Source organism: Mastigoproctus giganteus, chromosome 11 (assembly GCF_048544385.1).
Source record: "Mastigoproctus giganteus isolate SK-2022 chromosome 11, ASM4854438v1, whole genome shotgun sequence".
Taxonomy (NCBI): Eukaryota; Metazoa; Arthropoda; class Arachnida; order Uropygi; family Thelyphonidae; genus Mastigoproctus; species Mastigoproctus giganteus.
In genome coordinates, this window is record NC_143585.1 from 132,173,435 (window position 1) to 132,201,106 (window position 27,672).

The following is a 27,672-nucleotide window of genomic DNA, read 5'->3' on the forward strand; positions in this document are numbered from 1 at the left end:
TTAACCAGTGACTCCATTATTTTACCCGGAACAGAAGTTAAACTAACTGGTCTGTAATTACTTGTGTCACCCTTCGATCCCCCTTTGTAAATTGGGGATACATTTGCACATCTCCTGTCCATGGGAACCTCCCCTGAGTCCAAGGATGCTCTCATAATTATGGCTAAGGGTTTGCTTAGTTGCTTTGCCGCCTCCTTTAATATAACTGAATAGATCCCATCCACCCCAGGTGCTTTTCTTACATTTAACTTCAACAATTTCTCCTCCACTTTGCTTTCAGTTATTACAAAATCATTAAGTATCCTGCTACAATTTGATAAGCTTCTGCCATTTTCAAACCTTAATAATTGCTCATGTGTGAATGTGGATGCAAAATACTCATTCAGTTTGTTTGCTATCTGAGCAGGATCATCAACAGTCGAACCATCGATGCCAAGTGGACCAATCAGATTCATCCCCTTCCTTTTAGAGTTTATATAAATAAAGAAATCCTTGTTGTTTTTCTTAGCATCTTTTGTCAAGGATTTCTCATAATCTGCCTTCGCCTGCCTAACCTCCTTTGTGACCTGATTACAGACTAGCTTATATCTGCCATAGGCTTCTGAGTCGCTTGATAATTTATATGCATCCCATGCATTTTTCTTCTCTGTTACGAGTCTCATTAGTTCATTTGATAACCATTTAGGCCTTAAATAATCTACTGGGTGCCTGACCTGCCTCCTCATGGCAAAGTGTGGGCAAAGTATTCATAATCTGCATATATATATATATATATATATATATATATATATATATGCAGGGGCTCCGGGTGGTCCGATAAGTCACAATACTAGCCATACAGCATCTAATGCTTTAGGCCTACTGGAGAACCGACATGACATTAATACAGTGGCATCTGATTATACTACGATTAATAAGACACCAGACCATGATAATCGCCTCGGATCGCAACTAGCTACCACACAGACTAAGGACAGACTTCCATCAGATAACATTAATCTCTTAAAGTTTAATACCTGCAGGAATACTCGATGTCAAACCTGCCCCTTGATGAATACCAAACATGTCACTAACTGTGCTGAGGCTCCCACCTTCTGCCATGCTAGCGACATAGTATATCTTATCACATGCAACACTTGCTTGGCAAAATACATAGGACAAACTGGGGGTAAATTACACATCAGAATTAATACGCACAGATCGCACATCAAAAATAATGTTAACCAAAAAGACATAGAAATACAACATTTCCAGCAGCATAACTTTAACGACATCACCATCACCATCTTAGATATAGAACATAAATATAGAACCAGGCTTGAACTAGAAAACTCCAACATACTGAAGTACAAAACCCTTTATCCTTATGGATTAAATAGCCTATTTAACGGGCGCTGCTACACCAAGAAACCTACGGACACGTGTGTCTACAACTTATTCCACATGGTCCAAAGACCCGCCTTCAAATATAAAATAGCTACAGCTAACATTTCTTCTAATGCCCAAATAGCAACACATACTAATAATACCTTGGGTAAATTTGCAGACGTACTAAGCTCATGGGATTTACCTATCATACCGGTTAAGCTTATACACGACACTATCTTCATTCTGAAACTGAGTAAACTCAGAGCCTTAGCTAAAGCCAATGCTACCTATAAACATATTAACATACATTTAAATCACCTATTGAACGATATCTTCAAATACAGACTCAGTAAGAACTACAATGCCACTAAAGAATACATTAACATTAAGTTTAGTTACAACTTGTTAGATCACATAAACCTCAATCATCTCTTAAATATTTATAAACATGATCTGCCCATTAACAATGTGACTATAAGACAAAAATCACAAACACGTTATTACTGGTGACCTTAACATCATTACTGATCCTGATTTATGTAACCTGCTTTCCTACGGTTTTAAATTTAGGCCTAACACCTCATGCAACACCAAAAAGATGTATAAACTTATATACCAGGACTTCATACACTTTTGTTTAAAACTATCCTATAAGTATAATATACCGTTAGAAGCTTTCCAAAAATGGATATCCCTCACTTATCAAGTGGTGCATAAACAGCTTGCTGCAATACATAGATACCCACCACCAGCCAAGACCTTTGATCTGGGCAAAGCTAAGCAACAATTAAAAAAATTGCAGGCCTTATTCATCATAACCACCATAGACAAAGCTGCTAACAATTACAGTTTTATATGCAAAAAATTCTATACCACCACAGTGCTAAACGAACTGAACCACAGTTCTACCTACATACCTGAGACCACAAATAGTACTACTATCAGAAAAAATTATTAGCTATGCACAAAAAATTAAAATTTAACAACCCAAATACTAACTTTCCATTTGTCTACTGTATACCTAAATTCCACAAAACACCTATCTGCTTCAGATTTATTACATCGTGCAGGAATAGTTATGCCAAAACTCCACATAAAAAACTGGCCTATCTACTAAGTATCATCTTCAACAGCATTGATAACACCAGAGTTATCCGAAATAATAATCCCATTCTAGAATTTCTAAAGCACAATAAACATACCACTGAACATATCAGCACCTATGACTTTAAAAATCTCTTTACTAGCATTCCGCACGATAGTTTAAAACATGTACTCGACCACTATTTCACAGAATATAACAGCCTTCTACCATGCAAGCTGCAATATTGGAATGACCTGACAGACATGTGCATCTTCAAAAGTTACATCTACAATGGCACCAACATATTCAAACAAAAAACTGGAATTGCCATGGGAGCATGCAGTTCTAGCCTGGTGGCAAATCTATACCTTCATCACTTTGAAGTTAATATTAATAAAGAAATAACCTTTTACAGATATATTGACGACTTAATCGTCTTCAACCATCCCAACTTTCTCATTGATTCTGGAGTTGTCTACCCATCGGAATTAGAAATAGTGGCTACCAACATAGATAACACCAAATCTGCCAATTACTTGGATATTGATATACAGTTCAACAATAACAAGTTAGAGACATTCGTTTACGACAAACGTAACACGTTTGGCTTTAACACCATTAGCCTCACAAACTGGCATTCTAATATATCTATAAGAATTCAAAAAAATTTAATATTGTCGCAAAGTATGAGATTAGTTAAAATATGCAATAGCGCTAGCTATATAATTAGCACTCTTACAGACTTTAAGCATAAATTATCAGTGAATGGATTCCCAAAACGCTTCATAAATATAAACCTACATACTGCTATGTTGATAGCTATAAAAAAATATCATAATAATCTTGACCACCACCATATTATAACTACTGTTTTGAGAAAGTAAATCTTCTCCCACTGGATTTATCAGATTGACGGTTTATACAGAGCCTGTATATATGTACATAACTAGGCACTGCCTTAGTAGCATATTTAATACAGCTTACGCTCATTGAAAAAGTTGTACCTGTATTTGCTACTAAGGTAGGAATCAATTCTTAGCTTCCTTCTTGCTTCACTCTTCCTTCATTTTTCATGAGATCCTTTACTACTAGCATAACATACTGTTGGCCTTTGGGCTATCTTGGTTTAAATTATAATATTAATTTTAACATCTAACCTTTCGCCAGTAAGAGGGCGCTGGCACCATATACTATACCTATATATTTTAACACGTATGCCACAACGTGGTATTTTCCCGCGTCTCGTCTTTGTGGTAAGTTTGCCTTACACGTTATACTACGCCGTAAGTAATCAGGAACTGGCCATTCCTTTCTTCTTCATGCAAGAAGATATTTTATTCATACTTTCCAAATTTTGGATGTTTAATTCTATTACAATACCAGGTTCTCTTACTAAAAGGGACGGGAAGTTACGCTCCCGGTATTTTCCGACGTAATTTGGCCTTACTACTCTTCCTTCACTTTATCTATTTGCTATCTGTTTCTACTTTTCATACCTCAAGAACTATTAGAGCAATTCGAGGGGGATTGAGGTACTATTACTTTTCTATCACTTAATATCCGTTCTCCTTATTTAGCAACAGCTGACTATCTTATGTCATCCAGTAACTTGTTATATAGTAGTATTGGTTCCTTTCTATCACCATTTTTTGCTTTTTACTTTGATGTCGTCGTCTGGGCTATCGGTCGGGCTAAAGTCATCTAGCTTGTTAACCACCTTAATTCGTTCACCTCCCTAACTAATTATATGCTATCAACCACTATATTTAGTATAATCTTAACTTAACTTAAATGTCACCTTACAGATATCCTTATGATATCCATGTATCATTGGTCAGGTATAACATGCAGATGACAACAGAAACTGATAGCTCGCCAAATGTAGTGGACACATTGTAAGGGTTAGCCCTCGATAAAGTCCTTTGCAATGTGTCTGATCTATCTTTACTACAATTGGCTCGACTTAGTTATTTAGTATTTATCCTTATATATATATGTTTCATTTTTGCATATAACCATTATGTTTCCCTACCAGGTTAGCACCATGGACCAGAGACAGCTATGACAGCTATCAAAGCACTTAGTTATCACCTGCTCTTTCACTAAACATTCATAGATATTAAGACTGATGTAATGTTTAATCTAGACATTGATGGCATTAATCAGCTCTTCCCTACCTTGTCAAGTTCTGAGTTTAGGTTTTAACTGACCGTATTACCATTAAATTTAATTATCTTACGTTTTATAGCTGTAACCTTTGGCCATATCCACTATATATATATATATATACACAGCTAGGCCTCGCATAATGTGAGTTCGATTAACGCGATATTCAGTTAACGCTATATGAAAAATGATACCACTTTTCACTTTACAAGATGCAAATTTCCAGTTAACGCGATCTTTTTTTTTTTTTTATGCGATAGTTGAAAAAAATTTGAATTGTGCGTTAAGCTTACGTACCGCGAGTCATACGGTCAATAAACAAACGTTTGCCTGCTGCCCGCTTCGGTGTGTTCCATCAACCATTGGAAGAAGACGTGTTTGTCTCCTGCTAATAAAGTCAATGCAGACTTGCATTTAAAAATTCAAATTTTAAAAATTTGAATTTTAAAATTTCAAATTTTAAAAATCTGGCTCATTTAAAAATTCAAATTTTTAAATGAGCCAGATGAAAATGTTACCGCGAAGGAGATAATGGTAAAAGAATTAGATGAAATCTTTTGTATCGCATAGAACCTCAAACAAGAGGTTTGATGATCTCTGCGATATTTATTTTGCCAGGGCCCAGAGAAGATTGTTGTCGGCTATCAGAAATTGATTGATGAAAAGAGAAAGTCAACACTGTTCGAATATTTCCGCAACAGTAATTTCTTCATTGTGTATTTTATGTCAGAGGTTCCCAAAGTTTCTCGGTTCACGGTGCCTTTAATGTCTCAGTAATTTTTTCAGGGTGCACCCAGACCAAAAGAAATACCTAACAGTTTCGTTTAGTAGTTAGGTCCAAATAACTTCATAAGAAATGCTGAAACTGTGAAGTACCGTGAGCTAGTAGTTCACGCGGTGTCCGACAGATGTCGAGTATCACTATGTTTCCTCGAAAATTTAAAATATTCCACGGCGCACAGTTTAAAAACCGCCATTTTATGCAATAAACATTTAATTCCATAATTATTTTCATTATCTTTTACATTATGTACAGTTAAAAAGTTATTTAAAAGGTATTTTTAAAATTCTTTATGGACATTCCAGAAGGTCAAGGACCAATTATAATTTTTCCTATTGGTTATGATATTCGATTAATGTGTTTCCGTTTTGCGCGATGCGCTCGTGGGACGAATTAATCGTGTTAATTGAGGCCCGCCTGTATATATATATATATATATACATACACAGTGGATTCTGGTTATTTGGGCCACCAGTTAATCGGGGCAGCCATTTGTTTGGGGCAAATCTTAAAAAAACAGAACCCAATCGAGAAAATAGCCAGGGTTTACTCCGCTTAATTGGGACAACATGTCGTTTAATTGGGGCAGGAGACAGCAGCATTAGAGATTACCCTATGATTGTCTTCGACCGTACCACGTGGTTCGGTTGGATTTCTGGAGGTCACAACCATAAAACAATAAAAAAAAATTAGCAGTCACCTGTTTGGGCTTTTCTGTTAGTGCAATCTATCATAAATGGATAGAAATCTTATTGAATTTGCGATAATACCGACAGCTGGAATTCTGTGGGTTATTATGGTGAAATGTGTTTACACTTCCATGAAATCTTCAATCATATAAAAAAATTAATTTTCAGAATCTTCTCTTCATTCCTATTTTTAAAGCTTCGTAACTTGTTACTCCGTTCTCACTTGCACGTATCGCGTTACTTGCAATATGTGTATGCTGTGTTCTTTGTTATTGATTGCTTATCTTTTTACTGTTTTAAATTTTAACCCCCACCCACAAATGTCAGTGAATTGAAATGTCAACTAGTTAGTATGTACATATTAGAGTACTTATTATCCCGATTTTCACGTTCATTTAATTTTCTAATTGGTAAGGTAATAAAGGGTAAATCTGTGCTTAATATATCTTTACTTTTATAGCCGGTGAATAATATTCCTCCTATTTTTGCTAATTAGAATCGCTGTTTAATATAATTAAAATTCAATTTACAAATGTGATCACAATGACAGGTGCTTACTACACATCATATAGTGAACAGTACTTTACTATGGTGAGTCCATCGTAACGTGATTGGATTGTACAATGAACCAATTGTAAAGAGGGGGTCCATTGTATTTTTGACTATTTGGACTAGTGCATTTTGGCCCGATTAAGCGGCTGCCCCAATTATCTGAAGTTTCACGTAAATAGTTAAAAATACAATGTCCCCCCCCCCCCTTTTTTTTATAATTGGTTCACTGGACATTGCGCAACTTGTATAAATCTTCGATTTATACAAGTTGCGCAATGGCAAGTATCACAACATGGATTTTTCAGGTTTGAAGAGTATCACAGATGGATATCAAAAGGTATAACCTCAAAAAGGCAAACTGGCAGATTTTTGCAGAACATACAGCATCTGAGCTGCAAAAACAGGAAAATGAGTGGACTAGATCAGGCACCTGTAGCCCGGACGAACAAGCACAGACTATGACAAACATTTTAACAAAAACAGCAAACCTGTCTATCCCATGGAAAAAACTGAGGAAGCAGGTAGTTCCATGGTGGTGCCCCAAACTGACTATACACCAGGCTAGGAGACATTTTCAAAGAGCCAGAACATCTTGGCCACAAAATGAGGTGGATGCACTAAGAGATTCTTATAGAACTCTCAGGAATCAGTATACAGCCCTCATAAGAGAGAAGAAAAAGGAATACTGGAGGCACTTGGTGGGAACTACTGGAAACAATAACCCTTGGGAAGTTGTCTACAGAATAGTGACCAACAAGCTGCCAAGAGGAGAAGTCTTAGAAACTACTGTCAAACCAGATGGAACACGAACTCTGTGTTGGGTGGATTCTGTAAATAACATTGTAGACAGTATTATTCAGACTGAAACTGGGAATCAGTTATACAGGAATTTTTCTAGCAGGGATAAGGAGGTGATTATTCCCTTGTATAAGGCAATGGTCAGGCCATACCTTGAGTACTGTATACAGGTCTGGAGGCCTCATTTCAAGAAGGATGTAGAGCTGCTGGAATGAGTACAAAGAAGGGCAACAAGACTAGTGAATGGAACAAAGGGGTACTCTTACGAAGAAAGGCTTAAGTTTTGCAAATTACAGTGTCTGGAGACTAGGCACCAGTGAGGCGATCTGATAGAGGTGTATAAAGCCTTGAATGGTTTGAGCATGCTCAATGCTGATGGGATTCTTCATCTTGCTCAGAATAATCACCTGAGAGGGCATAAATTCAAATTGAAGAAAGTCAGATGTAGGATAGACGTGTGCAAATTTGCCTTTAGCCAGCGGGAAGTTGGTTGGTGGAACAGACTTCCATCCCTTGTCATGGAAGTTGATAGCCTAAATAAATTTAAGGCTCAGCTGGACAGGTATTTTGAACGAAGGAGGGGTGAAGTGGGTTTTTTTTTTTGGCTGATGCTGCATAAGCTTGCTTTCTTGCATCATATGCCTCTACTAATGCTAATCATTCCCCCACCCAGCTAGACATTATAAAAGAAAACACTGAATATGATAATGCCAATATTGAACTTCTATTTACTATACAAGGCTTAGAAATAGTACTATCTAAAACCAAAAACAATAAATGCACAGGTTTTGATCTCTTAGAGGTTGTGATTATCAAAAAATTAGTGGAAATAGCACCAGAAAAATTAATAGCACTATATAATAACTGTATGACAGAAGGTATATTCCCAAAAATATGGAAAAAGGCAGCATTAAGATTAATTCTGAGAAGCCCTCTTCTGATCCCAAATCATGTAGACCACTAGCCCTACTCCCTGTACTAGGGAAAATATACGAAAGACTAATATATAGCAGATTAGTTCAATACTGCACAGAAGCAGGTTTACGTTCCAACAATCAGTATGGTTTTAAGCAGGGCAACTCTAAGTAGGATGCCATGTTGGCATCAGTTAAAAACTCAGAGGAGAAATATATAAACTATATTGAAAGGCATCTACAAATATTCACAAATAACATTGAATTATGGATGGCACAAAATGGATACACTGTCAAACCACAAATCTACAGCCTCCTATAAATCTGCTTATACATTTCTGCATAAAGCATAGAATGCATCCCATACCTGAGTTGCACTTGGTCAATCACCCTCTACCAATCGTGAACAGTATTCACCTCCTATGGCTAATATTTGATAAGAAGTTAAACTTCCAGAAGCACATCAAATATCTAAAAACCACTTGCACAAAGAAAATGAATATACTCTGGGTCATCTCCAGTACATTTTGGAGTGCAGATCGTTATACCCTGCTCCACTTATATAAGTCTCTAATTAGATCTCGGGTGGACTATGGAGCATCTGTTTATCATTCAGCTAGGGACAGCACCTTAGCCCATCCAGCACTATTCTCTTAGGATGGCCCTAGGTCAGGGGTTGGCAACCTTTTTTGAGTGAATAGCCATTTTTGATCTAAATAAAAAAAAAGAGAGAGAGAATCTGAAGAGACGTACTTCAGCTCAATAGAGTGGGAAGGTGTTTTATTAAAGAAATATATATTGTGAAATATTATTTATTAATACTGAAAATACATAACAAACATCCAATTAGGTACGAATTAATGTGACTTTTGCTGCTGAACTTCTTGAGCAAGTCTCTCAACATCTGGCGAGTATGCTGTAATATATCTTTAAACATGCTGAGAGACTCACATTATTTAGACAGTTTTTTGATTTATTTTTAATATAGTTTATGTTCAAAAACATTTGCCCACGGAAATTCATCGAACCAAAAACTGAGAGAAGTCCAAACGCAAATATTTTCAAATGTATATGCTTGTCCGGTAAGCTACTCCATATTTCATCATCATCATCAGCCATTTTCAATCCACTGCAGGATGAAGGCCTCTCCAGCGACTTTCCAGTTCCTTCTGTTTTGAGCACTGGCCATTCATTTACTACCCAAAAACTCATGAATTTCATCTATCCCTCTCCGCTTTTGTCTTCCAGGTTTTCTTCTAGCTCCTCTTGGATACCATTCTGTTATTTTCTTAGTCCATCTGTTATCATGTCTTCGAGATATGTGTCCTGCCCAAGACCATTTTAGTTCTTTAGTTTTGATAAGAATGTCCTTTACTTGAGTTTGCTGCCTAATCCATGTGTTTCTCTTCTTATCTAGCAGTCTGATTCCCAATATAATTCGTTCCATTCTTTGCTGTGTAGTTCTCAGCTTCTCTTCCATTCTTTTGGTGAGTCCCCAAGTTTCACTTCCATAAGTCATGGTGGGGAGTATACATTGGTTCATTATTTTACGTTTCAGACAAACTGGGATATTGCTCTTCAGTATGTGACTATATTTCCTGAATGCTATCCATCCAAAATTTATTCTTCTCTTGACTTCCAGCCATTTATCATTATTACAGTTAATAACTTGTCCCAGATAAGTATATGACTCCACCTTTTCAATTACTGCTCCTTCAATCATTATTTCCCTTTCTGTGGCATACTTGTTCATCCTTACTTTTGTTTTAGCCATATTCATCTTTAGTCCAAAATCCTTACTAACTGTGCATAACTGATTAAGATTTTCCTCTAATTCTTATGGGATCGTGGCTTATGACCACAATGTCATCTGCAAATCGTAAATGGTTTAGGTACTCTCCGTTCACATTGACTCCTTTCTGCGACCAGTCTAATCTTCTGAAAGCTTCCTCACGGGCAGCAGTAAACAGCTTCGGAGATATTGTGTCTCCTTGTCGAAACTCCTTTCTCGATTTTAAATTTCCTACTGTCTTTGTCTAGTTTAATAAAGGAGGTAGCACTCTCATATTTTTTCTTCAAAATCATAATATATGGGGTATCTATGCCTTGTCTTTCCAGTGCCCGAAACATTGCCTTATGCTGTATGGAGTCAAATGCCTTTTCATAATCCACAAATGCCAGGCATAATGGTGTTTTATATTCATTTGCTTTCTCCATTAGCTGTGATATTACGTGAAGGTGATCCATAGTTGAGGATCCTGTCCTAAAGCCAGCTTGCTCTTTCGGTTGATTCTCATCAAGTATTCTTTCTAATCTGTTAGTAATGACCCTTGTGACTCCATACTTCGAACACAATTTGGTCTTGCTTTTTCAATTTATCTATCGCCGGCCGTTTGTATACAAATGGCCTGCAATAGACGAATTGCAATGGCAGCCTTTTGCCTCTCCAAATCCTCAATTTCAGTTTTAAGGCATTTTAGTCTTGCACTCCACATGTTCTTGATTTTTAAATCCTTTAGCTCCATTTCAAATCATGATTCATGTCAACTAAAAGTTAAAGAGCTGTAATTACATGCCCAAAGAGCTACAGGTTGCTGACCCCTGCCCTAGGTGCATACAGAACAGCACCAGTTCAAAGTCTTTATGTTGAGGCTCACGAACCTCCTCTTAGCATCAGAAGAAAGATGTTGCTGAAATGAAAAGCCTGCCCACTCATCCTGTTCGGCCACATTTGCATAATCCTCAATGGAAAACCCACTATGCAAATAAACCCAGAACAATTTGGCCTACTGGTATCAGACTGAACAATCTAACAGAAAGCTGGAGCATTCAGCTTGATAATATCCTCAGAGAATCAAAAGAGCCAGATTCTCTGTGAACTACCTTCACACTTTCTTCTGATGAATAATTTGAGCAATGTGGTAAAGGTTCTATAGCGAATTTTGACATTCAGCACTACATTTTGCTCATACACAAATGTATCCCCACTTTACCAAGATCTATACTGATGGTTCAAAGTCTGACAGTCAAGGGATGCAGCTGCTATCTTCCCTAATACAACTCTTTCAATTTCACTTCATGCCGAATGCAGCTGTTATACTGCTGAGCTTCATGCTAATAAGCTTACTACGAAAAACATCTCACTCCTGTCAATAAAACATCTCAATTCCTTATTAAAACTCATAAGACATAAGCTGATGCATCTTCATGAGAATCAGCAAACTGTTATCTTCTCTTGGATTCCTGGCCACAGTGCATTCCAGGAAATAAATGTGCAGATGATACTGCAAAGCATCCTTCCAATGTACCCTGAACAAATGATCTAGTCCCATATCCTGATTATAGACGCAATATATGGAGAACATGCATGAAACAACGGACACTTCTGTGGAAGGCGCCTCCGTAGCCAGGTGGGAAGGAGCAGCAGTGCATAGCACAGGCTTCTTGATTAGACCGGGGTTCGAGCCCGTCGCCACCAAATACGGAGGATGTGGAAAGGTCAGGGAATGACCACCGCATATCCCGGAGCAATATGGCCTTAGTTGCTAATGCTCCTAAAAACCAAATAACTAACTAACTAACTAACTTCTGTGGAAAATGCAAACAAATAACAAGCTATTTTAAGTAAAACCTGAACCACAATTATGGGCTTCTAGCCTTCATAAAAATAGAAAAGAAGAGGTAATCTTAGCCAGAACCTGAATTGTTCACACTCACCTCACACATATCTATCTGCTTAAAGGAAATGATCCTCCTCAGTGTGTGCACTGCTCGCAACCAGTTACAGTAAAACATATATTTCAGATCTACGACAACCTCTGTCTCTCAATAGCATCATAGATAAAGAAGGAAATCTCTCTGAATTCTTTCTCTGTTTAAAACAAATTCAAACATATGATCGTTTTGAACTGCTGCACAAGCAGTTATATGTAAAATCAATTGATTTTTGGAGGTACAATATGGCCGAAGTTGCCATTGTGATAGAAAACAACAACAACAACAGACTCTTTAGAAATTTGAAGAAACATCTGCCTGAGGCATCAAATCTCAAATTTTGATGAGCTCAAGGATGTAAATAGCTTCTTCAGAGACCAGAATAATGACTTCCTTTTTTGCAGATATTTCTTCTTTGTCCTAAAACAGAGGTCATGTTGGATATATATTGAGGGGGGAGAAAATTTAGGCTATATAGTTTTTCTGATTGAAGTAGATATGTGTTTGAGTACCCTTTATATATTGGAGTATCAATACAGATGGTTTTGAAATTTTAAATAATTATATGAGTGTTTTTGATTTTTTTTTTTTTTTTTTGTCTGCTTATAATCCTGCTACTTTACATCATCATTAATTGTAGTTCTCCTATAAAAGTATTGTATTGAAATATAATTCTGAAGCGTAGGTATTCATAACATGAATGACTATGCTTGTACACAAAAAGTAACTTAATGCACATACAATCAGAACTGTATTTTATTCTTTCCCTGTGATCACTTTACACCTTTACTCTTATTCATAATTTTTATTTACCATTTCTTATGACATCTTTTCATTAATATGGTTTGCCTTTGTTGTGTATTTTTATAATTAGCTCTGTGCAGTGCTGTTTGATAAAGCAATGACTAAACTCCAGGAGCCCATTATTTCATCATTTAACAGGTCAGTATTTTTCTTCAGTTGTAAAATTATGATAATTTTTGATAATATTTCCTTTTTGTGTTTTTAACCCTATGTAGATGTATTAATTAACCCTATGTAGATATATTATGTAAAATTATTACCTCAGCATGTACAGCAGGCCCCCGTTATAACGCGGTTCGCTATAACGCTGTTCTTATATTATAACCCATATCTGACTATAACGCTGTTATAGATCACTATAACGCTCTTTTACAGATTGCATTTTTGGCATATTTAACGAAATCGTTTCATTTGATGGAGTCGATAGCTTGAAAATGAACACAAAAATACTGTTAAAACGTTTCCCACGCCGACCTGAGAAATATTCTCACAGAGAATTTCACACTCAGTGAAATTTTCTCGCATGTTGATTTAATTGCAGTAAAGTGACTTGTTACGTAGTTCGGAGATCAACATTTTAATAAATGACCAAGAATATTGCTTGTAATATTTGCGTTATATGCATTTATCCGAAGTCTAGTGATCACTCAGTACCGTATTAGACATAGTGCGAAACGGACAGTTTACTCGAACATTGTATCATAATTGATGCACCCAACGCAGTACATTTTCGAAGAGTTAATAATGGCCAATAAGAATGAAAAAGCAACAACATCTGAGCGCAATACGAAGACTATAAATGTAAGGAAAAAGACTGAATTTGAAAATCAAATTAGATGTTTTCAAGCGAATCGATTCCGGTCAAAGACAAGCGGATGTGTGCTATAATTTAGGACTTCCAAGTTTAACTGTAAGAACAATTATAAAAAAAATAATCAAGAATTAATTTTAGCAGCGGGAAAGATAGCTGTTCCACTGCAAGCAACTAAGGCTAGGCCGGCTATTGGGATTGAAATGGAAAGACTAACTAATTTTATTGAAGATAATATCCAACGCAGAATTCAGTTAAGTTGAATATTATAAATAATAAAAAAGAGACAGCGATTAGCCTATATGATGATCTGAAGAAAACTCACCTAAAAAAAAAAAAATTGGAACCATTTAAAACTAGTAAGGGCTGGTTGAATAGATTTAAAATCCAGGGAGAAGCCGCAAGTGCAGATCAAAGAGCCGAAACTTTCAAAAAATAACTTGTTAAAATTATTGAAGAGGAGTATTGTGTGTTATACTTCTCAACAAGTTTATAACATAGATGAAGCAGGACTTTTGTGGAAACGAATGCCTAAAAGAAGTTTCATATTGAAAGATGAAAAAAACATGCCAGGTTTCAAAGCGGCGAAGGATCGGTTGACTTTATTGTTGGGTGGTAATTAAACTGCAAGGGATTTAAAATTAATACCCCTTTTAGTTTATTTGGAAGAGGGCCAAAGTTCTACCCAAAATCGACACATTTTTCATAATTAATTCATCAATTAAATTAAATCAATTTAGATCAATTAAATTCATGATTTTAATTGGAATTTTAAATTTAATTTTGATACGTAAGTAGTTACCACATAATTATATACGTATGTAATGCGGAATATTTTATATGTACAAATATTTGAATATTAAATATTTCGACCGACATATGTGCATCTTTTCACTACCGTTTATTATTGGTTAGGAAATATCCTATGGCACCGACCGCAACTCACAAATACATATGTTACTTTATGGGAATGCGGCGCTCGCTTAGCACGGATTCACTTAGCGCTCTGTTTTTCCGGAACGCATTATCAGCGTAAAGCGGGGGTCACCTGTATAGCTATTTATTTTTGTGTGTGTTTTAAATTTTGGCATGTTAGTGAGGCAATTTATACATATTTGGTGGCACTCTTATCACCACAAGCAGTTGCTCTTGAAGGCTCACACTACATGTGCTGAATAATCTGACAGTATTGTCCATAAGATGAGCCTTCCTAAAATGAGGTCTCTAGACCTCATTTTAGGAAGGATGTTGAGTTGCTTGAGTGTTTACAGAGAAGGGCAACAAGATTGGTGAGAGGGACAAAGGGCTGGTCTTACCAAGAAAGGCTTAAGCCACTGCAAATTGCAGTGGCTGGAGACTAGGTACCTGCGAGGTGATCTGATTGAGGTGTATATGGCCATGAGTGGGTTGAGCACACTGAATTCTGATGGGATTCTTCCGCTTGCTCAGATTACAAACCTGAGGATGCAAAAATTCAAATTGAGGAAAGACAGTTGTGTAGAATAGATGCGTGGAAATTTGCTTTTAGCCAGCAGATAGTTAATTTCTGGAACAAACTTCCATCTGTTGTTGCGGAAGTTGATAGCTTAAATAAATTCAAGAAGGAGCTGGACAAACATTTAGAGGGAATGGATGTGTGAAATTGTTTTTTTTTTTTTTTTTTAATGCTTGCTTTCTTTCATCACTGGCTCCATTACTACTACATAACTATGTTCTTGAAATGCTGCTGTTTTGCTTAAGCACTCAGAGGGAACAGATGAAGACTCTTGGTCAAAGTGCTAAGAACCCATCAGATCAGCGAATGTGCAAGGATGTTCATCTTTGTTGGAATTGCTGGCATGATTCCCAGCGCCATCAGTATTGAAAATCATGTTACCAGAAGGAGCATATAAGAGGTGCCATTCCCTAAGGAATACAAAATACAGAAAAACTTCCTGTGAGAAAGATTTTCTGTTGTATGCCAGCAGTGACCAAGACCCCATTGGTGATATTTTCAACTAAGAATAACTTTTCTGTAATAAAGGACTGTACAGAGTGGTAGGGATGCTACATCCAAAATGGCCTCATACTCTTCTGCCAAACTGTACACAATTCATGGGATGAAAGGACCTGAATGTACTATGAATTATATACAGCCAGTCTCGCATTGCAATCAGATGATTGCATTTGAACAGAACAAGCATTTCCTGATATGCAGCCTCTCAGCTGCATATCAGGAAAATGCAGCATCTCAGCTTATTCAATTCAATAAAATTCAGCTTATACAATAACTGTTCATGAGGAACTGAGTCAAATGCCTAGCTAAAATCTAAATAAACTGTCGAAATTGTTCCATATGTACAGCTCATGAATAACTTGTCAAAATAGCCCCTAAGTCAGTTAAATATGTTTTTCCATTGACAAAAACCATGTTTTTATTCAGAATGCCACATCTATCTCAATGTCCCTGGATTGCATTCTTAATTATTGCCTCTAACATTTTCCCTACAACTGAAGTCAGACTGACTGGTGTGTAGTTACCAACTTCACGCTTAGGACCCCTTTATATACTGATGATATGTTGGTACTTCTCCAGTACAGAGTTCTCTCCCAAGTCCAAAGATGCCCTAATAATTAATCTGAATGGTTCAATACACTCCTTATTGGCCTCCCTCAAAATTACTGGGTATATGGCATCAACTCTGGAAACCTTATTTGCCTTTATGCTGAAACGTTTTTCTAATAAACAGTCATCTGCAGATTTGATATCACTAATTTTATATGACTCAGCCTCACTCCCACAGCCTCTTCTCAGCATGAATGGCCTTTCATCAATAAAAGGCAGATGCAAAGTACCTGATCAGTTCATCTACAACACTAGTTGGATTGCCTAAGATTTTCCCATACCCAGTGCACAATAGTCTGATCTGATTTGATTTTTTTTTCCTTGGATTAAGGGTTGCTCTTACGAAGAAAGGCTTAAGTTTTGCAAATTGCAGAGTCTGGAGACTAGGCACCGGCGAGGTGATCTGATAGAGGTGTATAAGGCTTTGAATGGTTTGAGCATGCTAAATGCCAATGGGATTCTTCATCTTTCTCAGAATAATCACCTCAGAGGGCATAAATTCAAATTGAGGAAGGACGGATGTCGGATAGATGTGCGGAAATTTGCCTTTGGCCAGCGGGTGGTTGGTTGGTGGAACCGACTTCCATCATTTGTTGTTGAAGTTGATAGCCTAAACAAATTTAAAGCTCAACTGGACAGGTATTTCGAACGAACGGAGGGGTGAAATGGGAGTGGGGTTTTTTTTTTTTTTTTTTTTTGGCTGATGCTGCATAAGCTTGCTTTCTTGCATCATATGCCTCTACTAATGCTAATGCTAATACTTTAAAAAATCCTTGTCTCCATTCTTTGCACTCTTAGCCAGTGCTTTCTCATACGCAGCCTTGGCCTTTCTGACCTTATTTATGGTACTTTTTAGAGATCAACTTGTAGCTCTTGATAGTTACAGTGCAATGAAAATACTGCAGCAGTATTTTCATTGCTCTGTAACTATCTCATGATATCATTTTCTGCTCTGTTTGACCCACATTGTCCATTTCAGTATCCTTCCCCTGCATTATTTTCTTAATGGTATGTATTTATGTTCGTGGCTTCTGTGATTTTTTTCTCTAAAGGTATTCCATAATTCAAGTGTATTTGCCCTCACTCTGCAGTCCACCCAATTAATAGATGCCATATAATGCCTTAAACTTCAGAAATGCTCATCTTCCAAAATTAAAACCAGTGCATTTACCTTTAACTTCTACTGCATCTTTTTTAATTTTCTAACTGGTACTGCATGATCACTACCTTCCAGTGGTTCCTGCATTTTAAGTCCTGTGATGTCATCTAATTCGTGAATAATAATGAGGTCAAGAATATTCTCATCCCTAGTATTTTCTCCGTAACATGCTGGTACAAATAATAATCATCTAGTTTATTTAATAATGAAAATATCAATAAGAGCTTAATTGACAGTACTCACCTCAATTGATCTGCCTAGTTACATGGTATTGAAGTGGAAATGAAGTTTAAAATAAGTTAAAATAAATAAATACGGAATTGTTAAAACCTGTAATTAAAATTTGCTCAAGGAAGAAGAAGTAGTGCACTACCTCGTCCGTGGTTGATATTTATAAAGTATTAATATGAGAACAAGGTGAAGCCAGTAGTCACAACGAGACTATTGGCGAGACTAAAACTTCTTCGGTTGGCAATGATAGGAGAAATGGAATTGTGTATTTAAAGAATACCTATGTTCCCATAATGCATTTCGAGATATGTGGGAACCTTACATGCGTAAGGTTCCAGACCTGTGAAAGGCTGGTTGGCAGTTTAATGTTTAGAACGTTAAATTTAGTGTTATGGCGATACCATGCTATAAAAAGCGCCTCATGTTGGAAGATCTTGTAACTAGATCCTAATTTAATAATTGCAATGGCTGACTCGATTAGGGGATTGTGGTTGTGAGAGTGTATGTGTTGTGTAAGTTCAGTGCTGCTTGATTAGTTCTGAATCTATTATGATGGTAATAAACACGTGTATTGGAAGTTTTTGCAGTAGTGCTCCCGGCATGCGTTACAACTGGATTGACATTTAATTAAATATATTACGTTGTTGATGTATCTTTATATGTAGTAGTAGTGGTGGCGGCGGCATGTGATGCAAGAAAGCAAGTGTATGAGCTTATGCAGCATCAGCCAAAAAAAAATTTACAAAACAAATCCCTCTAAATGTTTGTCCAGTTCCTTCTTAAATTTATTTAATCTATCAACTTCCACAACGACAGATGGAAATTTGTTCCAGCAATTAACCACCTGCTAGCTAAAGGCAAATTTCTGCACATCTATTCTACACCTGTCTTTCCTCAATTTGAATTTATGCCCCCTTAGGTTCGTAATCTGAAAAAGTGGAAGAATCCTATTCAAGACGTTTTACACCTCAATCAGATCACCTCGCAGGTGCCTAGTCTCCAGCTGCTGCAATTTGCAGAACTTAAGCCTCTCTTGGATCCCTTCATTCACCTCACCAATCTTGTTGCCCTTCTCTGTACACGCTCAAGCAAATCTACATCCTTCCTAAAATGAGACCTCTAGACCTGTATGCAGTACTCAAGGCGTGGCCTGACCATTGCCTTATACAGAGGGAAAATCACTTCCTTTTCCCTGCTAGCAAAATTCCTATTATCATTGACAAAACCCCATGACCTAACATGGCAGCGTATCTGCATTGCTCAGAAATCTTCATATCTGACTGCACAATTACTCCCAGGTTCTTTTCACTTTCTACCACCTTAAGTGTAGTACCACACAGTTGGAATGTTTCTCTGGGGTTTCTTCTACCCATATTCAGTATTTTGCATTTGGCAAGGTTAAACTTCAGTTGCCACTTTTGGCACACTGTCATTAACAACCCTGCCAACCCATCATCTGCAAACTTTGACACTAAGCCTGATATATCTTCATCAATATCATTGATAAATATACAAAACAACAGTGGACCCAGCACCGAACCCTGTTGGACTCCACTAATAACATTAGTTCACAACGAGCAGCACCCATTGATTTCCACCCTCTGTCTTCTCTTACTCAACCATCCTTTTATCCATTGTAGCAACATACCTTTAATACCATTCTGCTGCAATTTGTACAGTAGTCTTCCATGTGCAGCAGTGTCAAAAGCTTTCCTGAAATCCAAGTATATGATATCAAAATTATTTTTTGTATCCAGTTCCTTTGTAACCACATCATAATAACCAATCAAATTTGTCAGACAAGACTTTCCCTTAACAAACCCATGCCGTGTCTGAATTATTGCTGCAGTCTTGTCTAGATGATCCTGCAATGCATCTTTAACCAGTGACTCCATTATTTTACCCGGAACAGAAGTTAAACTAACTGGTCTGTAATTACTCGTGTCACCCTTCGATCCCCCTTTGTGAATTGTGCAAATGTATCCCAATTCCCCCTTTGTGAATTGGGATACATTTGCATATCTCCAGTCCGTAGGGACCTCCCCTGAGTCCAAGGATGCCTAAGGGTTTGCTTACTTCCTTTGCCATCTCCTTTAATATAACTGGATAGTTCCCATCCACCACAGGTGCCTTTCTTATGTTTAACTTCAACAATTTTTTCTCCACTTTGCTCTCAGTTATTACAAAATCATTAAGCACCCTGCTACAATTTGATAACCTTCTGGCATTTTCAATGCTTAATAACTCCTTGTGTGTGAATGTAGATGCAAAATGCTCATTCAGTTTGTTTGCTATCTGAGTAGGATCATCAACAGTCGAACCATCAATATCAAGTGAACCAATCAGATTCATCCCCTTCCTTTTATAGTTTATATAAGTAAAGAAATCCTTGCTGTTTTTCTTAGCATTCTTTGTTTTGACAATTCTTGTAATCTTGTAATCTGCCTTTGCCTGCCTAACCTCCTTTGTGATTTGATTACAGACTAGCTCATATCTGCCATAGGCTTCTGTGTCGCCTGATAATTTATATACATCCCGTGCACTTTTCTTCTCTGTCACGAGTCTCATTAGCTCATTTAATAACCATTTAGGCCTAAACCTTTGAACAATATTTCTTAATAGGCATGAAACTTTTAGTAGCTTCAACAATTAATTCCATGAATGCTTCCCACTTAGAATTTGCTGTTGGTAACATCTTCAGTTGATCCCACTGTACAGAATTTAAAAACTGTCTGAGACCACTGTACTCACCTTTACGGAATCAAAAACCCTTTTTTTTTTTTTGCACCCTGACGGTAATTATATCTTTAAGTAAATCCCACATCAGTACACTGTGATCACTGCCACCTAGTGGTTTCTTTATCTGTAAATTCTTAATACACAAATGATCACTGCTGATAACCAGATCAAGAGTATTATCCTCTCTGGTTGCCCCTCGAACATGCTGCCCCAGAAAACAGTCATCCAGTAAATCCACAAAAGTCTTACTAGTGTGCAAGTGACCAATCCACAAGTTCCAGTCAATATCTGGGAAGTTAAAATCCCACATTATAAGACATTCTGATATACTAGCCCACTCTATTTCTCTGTACAATTGTTCATTGTACTCATTCGAGTCAGGCCTATAACACACTTCTATTCTTATTTTTGCTTTCACAGGGCTTATGTCTCACCAAACTGACTCAACGGTGCACTGTTCATCTATATCAACTGGATGCACTTCTTTTGATTTTATGTTTTTCTTAATTAACAGTAAAACACCTCCTCCCTTCCTATCCTGTCTATCCTTTCTGTACACATTGTACTCCCCAAATTGCAATTCTGCATTCCAATTCTGATATCTGTGTGACACCATGTCTCTATCCCAACAATATCCGCCTTCGATGTCGTGATCAACATTTTAAATTCATCAAATTTATTTACTGTACTTCTAGCATTGCTATACATGCACCTAATTCTTATTCTTAGTTACCCTAACAGATCCCATATACCCACCTGTTTCACGATGACTGCCATCAGACCCTGAAACCCCCAGCAACCCTCGCTCCAGGCCACTGCTTATTCTAATAGAAGTAGTGCAAGAATCACCTTCACCTCTGCCTGCAGCTACTTTTAGTCTGTGAATCCCCCCAAGCTAGCAGTTTTCCGACCCACCTAACACTGCTTCGATAGCATCAGCAATAAAATGTATTTTATTGTACGAAGAAAATATTAACGTTATGTCTGTATTGGCAAACACTTGGTGAAGCTGCCTGGCGAGTCTGCTGTGGTAGGGGAGGACAGTGCCTGTGTTCTGTTCGTTGTTCTTTTTGGTTCTATGATTATGTGGGTTACTGACATTATTTCTTGCAGCAGATATTGTGTGTTGGATTAGATGTAAAGGGTATTTCCTGGCTATGAATTTCTTTGTAAGATATTGTAGTTCGGTGGATAAAATCGTCCTGCGAAGAACTAAACTTAATGGTGTTGTAGACTTGATTGTAGAGAACGGACTCTTTTGTACTGAGTGGGTGATGTGATTGAAAATGAAAATATTGTGTGTCTTTTCTATAGATTTTGGTTCCTACCCTGGTGCCCATTTTATATATATTGTGAGGTTAAGGAAGTTGATTTTATTGTCAATTTCTATTTCAAGTGTATATTTTAATCTTTCATGTATAGTATTATAGGTGGTAGTAACCGGTGCAATACCACCACCTTGCTTATTGGAGGCTTCAAGTGGCGAAACCCATGTTTAGTCTCTAGAGCAAAGTTTCCGGCATCCCCCTCCCCCCATACTTCTCCTTCAACCTGAACGATACTAAGTACTATAGGTTTGATACCTTTCGTGTTTGGGGATTTCACAAAAAAAAAAAAAAAAAAAGAAATGAATTTAATAAAAAGATTATCAATTTATATTGATAAATTCAAATTGAGGAAAGACGGTTGTAGGATAGATGTGCGGAAGTTTATCTTTAGCCAGCGGGTGGTTGATTGCTGGAACAAACTTCCATCTGTCGTTGTAGAAGTTGATAGCTTAAATAGATTCAAGGCAGAACTTGACAAACATTTGGAGTGAGTGGATGGGTGAAATAAGGGGTTTTTTTTTTTTTTTTTGGTTGATGCTATATAAGCTTGCTTTCTTTCATCATGTGCTAATGCTAATAATTCATTAGTACAACAATATTACCATTTGTGTTGCATGAATACAGTTTATTTATAGCTTTGTGCTAGGCATTTAAGTGCTTAAAGGTCCCACTTTGTAATTTCTTCAGTGCATCAAACCTGTTCCTCAAGTCTTCAAAGAGTCCATCAGAATGCTGACTTACCAGCTAATTTCATAATGCTGTCTATAAAGAAAGCACACAAAGACATCACTTTTGGCTGTTTCATATCCTGCTACAGAAAACTTCAAAACTTCCTCAGTTAGCACAAAGAATGTAGCTATGATTTGTAAGAGAACAATCATCAATGGTTTTCTCCTAAGTGAAAGTATTCCTACTAGCTACTTTGAACCTTTTACATAACTTCTCTCGTCTAAAGCACGATACTAGGCTGAATCAATTTTAAACAAAAATTTAAATTACTGTACAAACTAAGAGTAAGAGTATAAGAATGTATACTGCTACCAGCTTTTAACATTAGTAGAGGCGTATGATGCAAGAAAGCAAGCTTATGTAGTATCAGCAAGAAAAAAGAAACCAACCTTCTCGTTTCATCCATCCATTCACTCCAAAAGTTTGTCTAGTTCAGTCTTGAATTTATTTAAACTGTCAACTTACACAATGACAATTGGAAGTTTGTTTCAGCAATCAACTACCCGCTGGCTAAAGGCAAATTTCCGCACATCTATTCTACAACTGTCTTTCCTCAGTTTGAATTTATGCCCTACTTAGGTGTGTAATACGAGCAAGAGGAAGTATCCCATAAGCATTGAGCTTGCTCAAACCATTCAAGGCCTTATACGCCTCAATCAGATCACCTCACAGGTGCCTAGTCTCCAGACACTGAAATTTGCAGAACTTTTATATTCATAAAGAATGTTGCAGCCTTTCTAATTTCTTGGGGCGGGGACAAATGAACATCCTTGATTTGAACCTTTGAGCTACTTATTTACTACAATTACTACTGGGATGGATTGCACTACAAGCTACAGTGCCTCTATAGCCAGGTGGGCAGGAGCAGCAGTGTGTAACACACACTTCTTGATTAGACCAGGGTTCGAGCCCGTGACCACCAAATACATAGGATGTGGAAAGGTCAGGGGATGACCACCGCATATCCCCAGAGCAATATGGCCTTAGTTGTTAATGCTCCTAAAAACCAAAAAAAGAAAAGAAAGACTACAAGTTACAAATTACAAGATACTATTTAACATGCATACTAGCATATTATACACATAGTGCACTTACTCATTACATCTTAACACATATTGGTACACAGTGTACTTATTAAATAAGTACACTATGTGAATAAGTTACAAAGTATATTATTCACATAGTGTACTTACTAGTATATTATTCACATAGTATTTGCATTTATTATTAAGTTTTACAATATCTTATTACATTTCCTTTATTTATTTTTTGCTGAAATAGGCATGCCTTATTAGACTTAAACAGAGCTCTTGTGCCTTATATAAATGATGAACGTATTTTGGTTTTATATAACTACTGTATTCCCCTGTTGCAGGTGAGTATATTATTTGTTTATTATTAATTTTTTTAAGATTCCAGACACTTGACTTGTGGCAATTCACTGAATAGTCTCCACTTTCAGTGGGGTATGAATAGCTGAGCAAGTCAGTATTCTCTGCTGAGAATATTAAATGAGTTGTGATCATAATAATACTGATATGATAGAACAATGTATGAAAAAAAAAAAAAAAATAAATAATAATTTCACTTACCCTCACTTGCATGGAATATGCATTATATCTACACTGAAAGGACACAGAATTCATGGGATACATGGTTCCTGGGCAAGGTGATGCTGTCACCCACCTTTTGGCATGTACACTGGTGTGCAAAACTTAAGGACCAATGCTATTTCTAAAGTTACAACCACAAAATCTTTACTTAAGGTACTCTTTACTGATGAGAGTAGATTCAGTCTCAGCAGTGATTCTAGATGTCAACTAATCTGGCGAGAGGTTGGCACACAGTATCACCCCGCAAACATCACTGAAAGGGATTGATATGGTGTTCTCGTCTGGGGAGGTGTTGGCGTTATCTTGGATGGACGTACACAACTCCAGACACTGGAAGGCGGTACTGTAACCAGTGCACGCTACTGTACTGAGGTAATCCTTCCCTGTGTGTGTCTGTTCCGAGATGCCATTTGCCCTGAGTTCGTGTTTATGGAAGATAACGCCCCACACCACACCCCATCGCACTGCGGCTGTGATATGCTTTTGGAAAGTGAGTACATTGTTCGTATGGATTGACCTGCCTGTTCCACCGATCTAAATCCCATCGAACACATATGGGACACTCTGGGGAGACTCCTAGGGGCACATCCACACCCACCAGAAAATGTTCACCAGCTGAAGATGCCGCTGACAGAGGAATGGGCAATGTTACTGCAAGAACTTATCAACCATTGTTCTAAGTGTGGACAGGCGGTGCAAAGCTTGCATAGACATTAAGGGTGGCCGTATCTCCTACTGAGGACCACCTCTTCCCTTTGTTCCATCTTTGGTAGTGATGCATCCGTATCATGTGGTACAGCAATTGCACTATCTCCGTTCGAAAGTATCAAGAGTGTATTGGGAATATGTCATTTCCGGAATAACATCTCATCATGGACAGCGCTGTGGGCAGAGAAAAGTGGTGGATGAATGTTGCTGTCAATTCCTGTCTCGCATTGTTTCAGCCAACTAGAGAGCGACAGTGCCACAATCACTGCCGACTTCAACGAGGGAGGTGGCAGAAATGTCTCCACCAAGACCATCAGGCAATCATTAGCCACAATAGATTATGGGAGCTGCCAACACACCGAAGTCTCATTGCCAACACTAGACACAGGACTCTACACCTCATCTGGGTGAAAGAACATCAGTACTGGACCTTGGGTGATTGGAGATGGGTCTCCTGGTCCGATGCACCCCATTTCCAGTTATTTCGAGCAGATGGGAGGGTGCGTATCTGGTGGAAACTGTATGCAGCTATGCACCCGTCATGTCCAGAAGGAACTGTTCAAGCAGGCAGGTGGACGGTCGGTAATGGTCTGGAGCTTGTTCAACTGGCACACATTGGGGCGGCGCCTCCGTAGATAAGTGGGCAGGAGCAGCAGTGCGTAGCACACACTCCTTGATTAGACCATGGGTTCGAGCCCCGTGACCACCAAATATGGAGGATGCGGAAAGGTCAGGGAATGACCTCCGCATATCCCCGGAGCAATATGGCCTTAGTTGCTAATGCTCCTAAAAACCAAATAACAAACAGACAAACATAACAAACACATTGGGCCGCTAGTACATATAGACCCATCTCTGACATCCAGGTTATGTGTCCATCTGCTTTATCCCTTTGTGGTCATCGTGCACCCACAGGGCAATGGACTCTTCTAGCAGGACAATGTGTACATAGTACAAAGTGACTAGAACATGGTTCGAGCAGCATTCTGCAGATTTTACCACCATGGAATGGTGGTAAAATCTCCCCACCCAGCAGACACGAACCCTGAAGAGCATCTTTGGGAGGCTGTGGAATGGTCTGTTCGAGCTTGGGATCCTCCACCCAGGAATGCAACAGAATTATGGACCGGTGCAGCAAGCATGGATGATGGAAATACCTGTGGAATGCTTTCATGAACTAGTGAACTCAATGCCTTGCCACGTGACTGCCCTTATCTGGGTGAAAGATGGGCCTGCCCATTACTAGATAGGTATCCCACGATTTCTGTCCACTCAGTGTACTACATTTTTTTGTTTAGTAGGAGAAAGGAGTCAACACTTTTTGAAGGGAGTGGAGGAACACTTCCAGTAATCTTGCATGGCAGAAACTGGAATGCTGAAATTCTGTTTGCCCGATACACTAGTTGCTGGTCCATTTAACCCTTTCATCAGTACCCACATAAATCTACATTTTTCACATAAAGATTTCCTCTGTTATGTAGGTCTACATTTTTAAGTTTGTGTTAATGGTATTATACTGGTTGAGTATCCCCAATCCGAAATGCTTGGGGCTGGAAATGTTTTGAATTTTGGAATACATGGCATGGTGGAGTAAGGTGGGAATAAAATTTAGATTTCATGCAAAAAATTCAATTTTATTTACCAAAAAAAAAAACATGATGGCCTCTGCTTCCAAAAGAATATAAATGCAACAAATCCTAATTTAAAATTCATATTTCATCAGAAAAAAATTCCTTTTTATTTACCATCTTGAGAAGGAACATCAAAGCGCTTGAGGGAGCAGGAACTGGGTCCTTCAGGGATGAGGAGACATTGTGCTGAATGGCCTTTTTAAATGTTTCTGCCAGAGTCATTTGCCTCATTAACAAAGGTTTTTGTTGTAGAAGTCTCTCTTATTTAAAAAATAACGTTATATCTTGTTTTGTTATAAAAGCACACTGCTCTAGTCCTTCAGTGAGTTCATCAAACTTTTTCACCATGTCGTGCATAGGCATTTTTACTGCAGTGTTAACAGTGTCGTATTCATCGTCACTTTTGCCATGATCGCCTTGATTCAAAACCATTTCAGCTATTTCACTGTCAGTTGTTGAATGAATAACTGGAGCCTCATTATGAATGTTAAAGACTTCTTCAATGTCCACTTTTTCTAGCTTACTGACAGACTGAAGGCACTGTTTTTTGCATATGTAAGGAGTTCAAACATCTTTTTCTCAAAATCATTAGCTTCTTCTTCATCTTCGTCATCATCACTGAGCATAGTCGCAGGCCAGATGTTGTGCCAGGTGTGCATAACTGTGTCTTTAGTCACTGAAGTCCAAGCATATGCAACAGCTTATATGACATCCTTCAGGTTAAACTCCTTCTGGAAACCTTTCACATTCACGCCTCTGTTCATTGATCTAAGAACGGGCCTGCTCACGTGGATGAATTAATGAAGTCACATTTAGGGGGAAAAGTACATGGTATAAACATTATTTTTGATGAGCATTTCAGCTGGAGGATGAGCAGAACAGTTTGCAATAAATAACAAAATCTTTCAGCCATCATCCAGTCCAGCTTCCCTGCAGTGAGCATGATCTGCTGGTACATAATGTTTGTGAAACCGATCAGAAAAGATGTTCCTGGTGATTCATGCCTTTTTGTTAGCATAATAATGGACTGGTAAGAAATTCACTTTTTTAAAACAGTGAGGACACAAGCTTTGGCCTATCACAACAAGTTTACACTTACACCTGCCCGCTACATTAGTACATCCCAGCACAGTTAATCTGTCCTTGGCATCCTTAATTCTTGTTGGGGCTGTCTCATCAGCTGTAGTTTTAGTGCCTTCCTTGGGCAATAACAATGATGATTCATCAGCATTATAGACTTGTTCTGCT

General features: G+C 37.8%; 1 protein-coding gene across 1 annotated transcript in view; it reads left to right on the forward strand.

Moving 5' to 3' along the window:
- Positions 1–27,672, forward strand: part of LOC150078438 (RRP12-like protein) — a 496,297-nt gene that overhangs the window by 263,240 nt on the left and 205,385 nt on the right. Inside the window, exons 20-21 of the mRNA XM_090384563.1 lie at positions 12,941–13,008; positions 23,754–23,847. Of these exons, the coding sequence (XP_090240689.1) occupies positions 12,941–13,008; positions 23,754–23,847 (162 nt within the window). The remainder of the gene's footprint in view (positions 1–12,940; positions 13,009–23,753; positions 23,848–27,672) is intronic.